Source organism: Sinocyclocheilus anshuiensis, unplaced genomic scaffold (genome assembly GCF_001515605.1).
Source record: "Sinocyclocheilus anshuiensis isolate Anshui unplaced genomic scaffold, SAMN03320099.WGS_v1.1 scaffold706, whole genome shotgun sequence".
Lineage (NCBI taxonomy): Eukaryota > Metazoa > Chordata > Actinopteri > Cypriniformes > Cyprinidae > Sinocyclocheilus > Sinocyclocheilus anshuiensis.
This window is the reverse complement of record NW_015544162.1, coordinates 1-5056: the sequence shown is the minus strand read 5'-3', so window position 1 is coordinate 5056 and position 5056 is coordinate 1. Positions and strand designations below refer to the sequence as shown.

General features: G+C 37.5%; 2 protein-coding genes across 4 annotated transcripts in view; one reads left to right on the top strand and one right to left on the bottom strand.

Annotated features, from left to right (window-relative positions):
• Window positions 1-4196, bottom strand: part of LOC107695618 (ATR-interacting protein-like) — a 13899-nt gene extending 9703 nt beyond the window's left edge. The window contains exons 1-2 of one of the 3 annotated variants that reach the window (XM_016495621.1): window positions 4119-4196; window positions 683-998 (exon numbers count right to left, since the gene is read on the bottom strand). In XM_016495621.1, the coding sequence (XP_016351107.1) occupies window positions 683-998; window positions 4119-4121 (319 nt within the window). In that variant the 5' untranslated portion in view covers window positions 4122-4196. Of the gene's footprint in view, window positions 1-682; window positions 999-1913; window positions 2147-3120; window positions 3256-4118 lie in introns of those variants that run through there. The other 2 variants (XM_016495623.1, XM_016495622.1) reach the window with 2 other exon arrangements.
• On the top strand, window positions 3234-4504 carry LOC107695619 (protein BTG1-like). Its single transcript, XM_016495625.1, has 3 exons — window positions 3234-3396; window positions 3572-3708; window positions 3959-4504. The coding sequence occupies exons 2-3, from the start codon at window positions 3591-3593 to the stop codon at window positions 4294-4296; spliced, it is 456 nt and encodes a 151-aa protein (XP_016351111.1). The 5' UTR covers window positions 3234-3396; window positions 3572-3590; the 3' UTR covers window positions 4297-4504.
• Window positions 4505-5056: the final 552 nt, after the last annotated feature.

The window sequence follows — 5056 nt, the reverse complement described above, 5'->3', positions numbered from 1 at the left end:
AAAAAAACTGAAGTTGAGGTTTTCATGAAGCTGGATGACCGCATGCCCAGGAGACTACATAAGGGCTGCCCGACTAAGTATTGATAGTTGTGTAAATACTGTCATACTAACAGCTGTCTAATTTTGGTTGATTGTAATCCATTAGGCTACAAACCTTTCTATCAAAGTTATCTAACATTATCAAGCTGAATTTGTTCTGACAGTTTACCTCGGAGTTCTTGTCATATTTTATTACCATTTTCTAAACTATAATGAATAAACTGTGATAATGTGAGAAATGTTGAAGGTGTCTGAATAAATTTAGGTTTGACTGTATCTATTTGATAAATGAAGTTAACCAACTAACATTATACATACTCTTTTGGTTTCTGTACCCAATATTTAAAAAATGTACAAATGCAATAAAAATATCGGTATCGGTACTCGGTATCGGCAAGTACCAAAAATAAAAGTATCGGTATCGGGCGAGTACTGGAAAAAGTGGTATCGGTGCATCCCTAGAAAAAATGAAATCGCATCATATGACCCCTTTAAAATTTCTAGTTTAACCCATCCATATAATGCAAAAATGAGCTATGCAAAGAACGTTGGGAATATTACAAAAATGGTTGGTCTAAAATCAGACAGGGTAGCGTTTGAGAAAGGACTTGTGGAATGTGCATCCAAAATGTCTTATACTAACCGAACGCATCTTTTCCTTGCGCTTCTTTATCGTTATTCGTGCTGCTGCTGCTGGAGCCGTCTCCGATGGCAAATGTTTTCTGGCTGGATTTCCCAGGTGCTTTGCTTTGCTCAGCAGCGCAAGCGAACACAGAAGCAAACGTTCTCTTTGACCCACTGCTCTGGCCGTCTCCTGTGATGGCCTGGGACACGATGATGTCAATCTGCTCCAGGTCATCCTGTGTAAAATCGATGTCATTGTCAAATGGGTCGGGCTCAGCTGGGACCTGATGGCCTTTCAGTCTCTTGCTTGGCGGGACGTTCATGTCAACGAGGTGCTTTTGGGATGACACTTTATAACAGTACAAGTTTTCTGCAAAAACATCAGAGAATAGTTTAATTAATGTAATTATTGCATTTAAGAACACTGGAAATGATCAAAAAAGAATAAAAAGAAGTAAAACAAATCTTATTTAATTATTTAAAACGCTTTCACCTTGCTATTCCGAGCTAACCTGTCATTAGCGGTTAGCAAGACACATTTGCATAATTTTCCATGATTATGTAGTTTAAAATAGTTTTTAATTAAAAAAATATATATAATTTAAGGGTGTCTCACCACAGGACAACAAAACGTAACACTTTTGTAGTGGTTCCAAATAAATTAAATATTTGAACAGTTCTGAGGGAAAAATGTACCATCTGCTCATGTCATGGGCTTCAGTAACATAATCATGAATGGGGTCCTTCAACTAATTTAATTTTTTTCTGAAATTGGCCAGTTTAAAATCAGGGTATGGTGTCACACCAGAGGACATGGTTTTCAGAGACAAAATGTGTCAAGTTCCTACGCTTTAGTTTTGAGTGCTGACACGATGATGAATCAGTGAACGGTGAACATTTCAATTGAACGAATTGTTTGAACGAACAGACTCATTAACATGTACCAGCGACCACACACACACACACACACACACACACACACACACACGTACTATTGAATGTTGGGCAAACTAGCCTTTTAATATATAAAATACAGTTAGTGCCATTTGAAAAAGAAACTAATAATCACTAGTATAAACCAAAGACCCAACTGACAATATAATAATGCTACTGGTCAAAGTAAACAATTCAATTATGTTCCTACCAAAGGTGAAAAATAATACCTAACCTACATTCAGCGGTCGTTTAAACATCACATACTGCGTTTACCATGGTAAAACTGTAGTAAAGTGCTCAGGTTTATCAGTTACCTGCTGCTTCAGACTCCTGCATTAACCTGCTGCGGCCCGTCAAACACTCCACATGCAGGACCCAACTGTAAACACTCCAAATAAAGCGCTACTCTGAACTATTAACATAAACATAAAATACTAAACAAATAAATAACAGAAAACTTGTGAAGTTGGAAACATTTCTGAGCTTTGCCTCTCATTCAGTGTGAGGGAGGGTTCATGCGGCCAGCCGAAAACGCATACGGTAGTAAAACCTCACCTGATTGGCTGAAGAGCGACCCTGGGTGTATTACAGCGCTCTCTGATTGGTCTAGAGACCAGCGCACGTACTACGGAAACGCTCGTGAGACAAATGTCGTACACAACGCGTTTCGAACGATTTCATTTAGAAAACACACTCGAAGTAGTGATTTAAAAGTTATCTTATTAAGTTTGCCTCAACGAACGGTGTGTTTGGAAAGTTTTTACATTTTGTCCATGCCCAACTAACAAGGCTTGTTTCCGCCACGGGATAGATAGATAGATAGATAGATAAAAAGGTAAATGCCACTTTCTGTCTCACAATTCGGACTTTTTAAAAATATAAACTCACAATTCTGACGAGAAGTATATTGTGAGATATAAACTCACAGTTGCGAGCAATAAAGTCCAATTTGTAAGATAAATAGTACCAATAACGTTTTAACTAACTTACCCCGTGGCGAAAAACTGGCTTAATAAGAAACATAAACCATAAGAAAAGTAAATCAAATTTTCGTAAGGTTATAGTTAGTTACCGTGCATAAAAACGTAGCCTAATATTTGTACTAATACTAAACACCTAACCTATAAGCGATAATATACGCGCTCTTTTTATTTTAAATGCACCAATGGTATAGATACGCAACAAAACACCGTTATAGACTATAAAAAGTATAAAAACATTAAGTACACACAATGAAATAGTTTCTGTTGCTTTGGGGTTTGAAGGGCCACTAAAATTTAGCCGTAATTCATCTGCGCGATTACATACACAATCTCTTTTATCTCAAAACCTTCACAATCGGTACATTCAAGTCAAGTCGAGTAGCCTATGTGAATTTGTTCAACGCGAATTAATTGACTGAGACACACAGGAAGAAATGGAAATAAATATACATATATACATTGCTCATATAATAAACTATATGCGACATACTCTATAAACAAGTATATAAAAGTACTCAATGTAACAACTACATTTTACTTGTTTGATATGTGATACACCGTCTGTTTATGGAAATAGATGGGCTGCGACGTCACGGCGAAGTCGCGCTCTGATTGGCTGAGGCGCGTGGCTGCAGAGTGTTTACCATCAGAGCTCAGAACTGGAGCTGCACGTACTAGCTCGAGCCACCGCCAAAGGAGGAAGTGCGTGGTCGAAAACACAGATTTATTTGTCCGTTTTCACTACTGCGTCGATAAAGGCACTCGCAACCGCTGTAGAAACTCTTTGTGTCCCTACTCTGAATCACTGGAACAGGTCAGTGGCGTTTACGTGGCGATTCTTCGTGTTATTTTGAACAAAGGAACGTGCCAAAGACAGTGGCCAGGCCTGTCGAGTTCAGCTGTACTTGAGCTAATTGATCTAAAAAAAAAAACTCCTTTGTTCTCACTATTGGTTGCATTTCACGGTTTCCTTGCGTTTTCCCTTTCAGCTCATGCGAAAACCTCACGATGAAAACCGAAGTCTCTACTGCTGCTAACTTTGTCACACGTCTGCTGAGAGGAACAGGGCTGCTTTCAGAAGAACAGCTGCAACAATTCAGATTCTCTTTGGAAGAATCTTTGGGGGGTAAGAAAGGATTGGATGTGATCTTTCCATTGTTTAGAAGTAAATTCGACCACATCGTGGTCCAAATTTTGTGGTTTATGATGAAATTGAACATTGTTTTGAACAGAGCAGATGAAGGTTTATTGCAGCACCAAAGTCCAGTCACTGAAACTTGAACCTTAACAAAGCACCAGAAACTTTAGCAAAGAATTGCAAACACCAAGTCCATGTTTCATTGCACCAAAGCCTAACTTATTTTTTTTTATTGCAGATCATTATCAGCACCATTGGTTCCCAAACGCACCCTACCGAGGTTCGGGTTACAGGTGCATTCGGATCAACCACAAGATGGACCCTTTGATAGGCAAAGCGGCCTGTACGATCGGACTCACAAAAGAGCAACTCTTTTCACTGTTGCCAAGCGAACTCACCATGTGGGTCGACCCTTATGAAGTGTCCTACCGGATCGGAGAGGACGGGTCCATATGCGTCCTCTACGAGTCCGTGCCTCCGTCGGACACAAACCAGGCGGACAGCTGCAAAGATGAACTGAGAATGGGACGGTCGAGTCCGTCCAAATCCTTCAGCATGATGACCTGCTCCAGCTGAAGAGCGATTTTGTGTATTTAGCTGCTCGTGGGCACAGTAAATCAGGCATTGCTCACGTTTGATTTCTTTTTAAACCTTGTTTTTTAAGACAGATTTTTTTTTAATCAACGGTGAAATCTTATTGACCTCATGGTGAAAACAGATGTATTTTGATTAAATGTGTTTTAAGCTCCCTGTACAGTCATGTTGAATATGTTTTTTAAATTTCTATTAAAAGTTTTCTATGAATTTCTTAAAAAAAAAAAAAAAAAAAAATTACCAACATTTTTTATTAATTTTTTAAAAAAAAAAAAAAAAAAAAAAAGGCTCTTTGTGGTTATTCCGTGTACCTGTATTTGATACACCGATTTAATCAAAACATAGCCATACAAAGGACTCTTTATACTTACTATGTGTTATCTTCATTTTTAATACTTTACAAGCAAGTGCTTTACTATAGTTAGACAAGCTACAAATTTTGCATCTTTCTTAAAATCTAAAAACTAATTTACTTTTCCTAAAGTTTTATGTATATGGGATTTACATTAAATAATACATTTACATTTAGCAGACGCTTTTATCCAAAGCGACTTACAAATGAGGACAATAAAAGCAGCCAAAACTAACAAAAGAGCAACAATATATAAGTGCAAATGACAAGTCTCGGTTAGCCTAACGCAGTACACGTAGCAAGGTTTTTATATACATATATATAAATATATATACATATATATAAATATATATACATATATATATATATATACATACATATATACATATA

Excerpts from the sequence above, each read along its gene's own strand:
- LOC107695619 (XM_016495625.1), top strand. The coding sequence starts at position 3,591 with ATGAAAACCGAAGTCTCTACTGCTGCTAACTTTGTCACACGTCTGCTG. Across the intron at positions 3,709-3,958 it reads TTTGGAAGAATCTTTGGGGG|ATCATTATCAGCACCATTGG; the intron begins GTAAGAAAGGAT and ends TTTTTATTGCAG.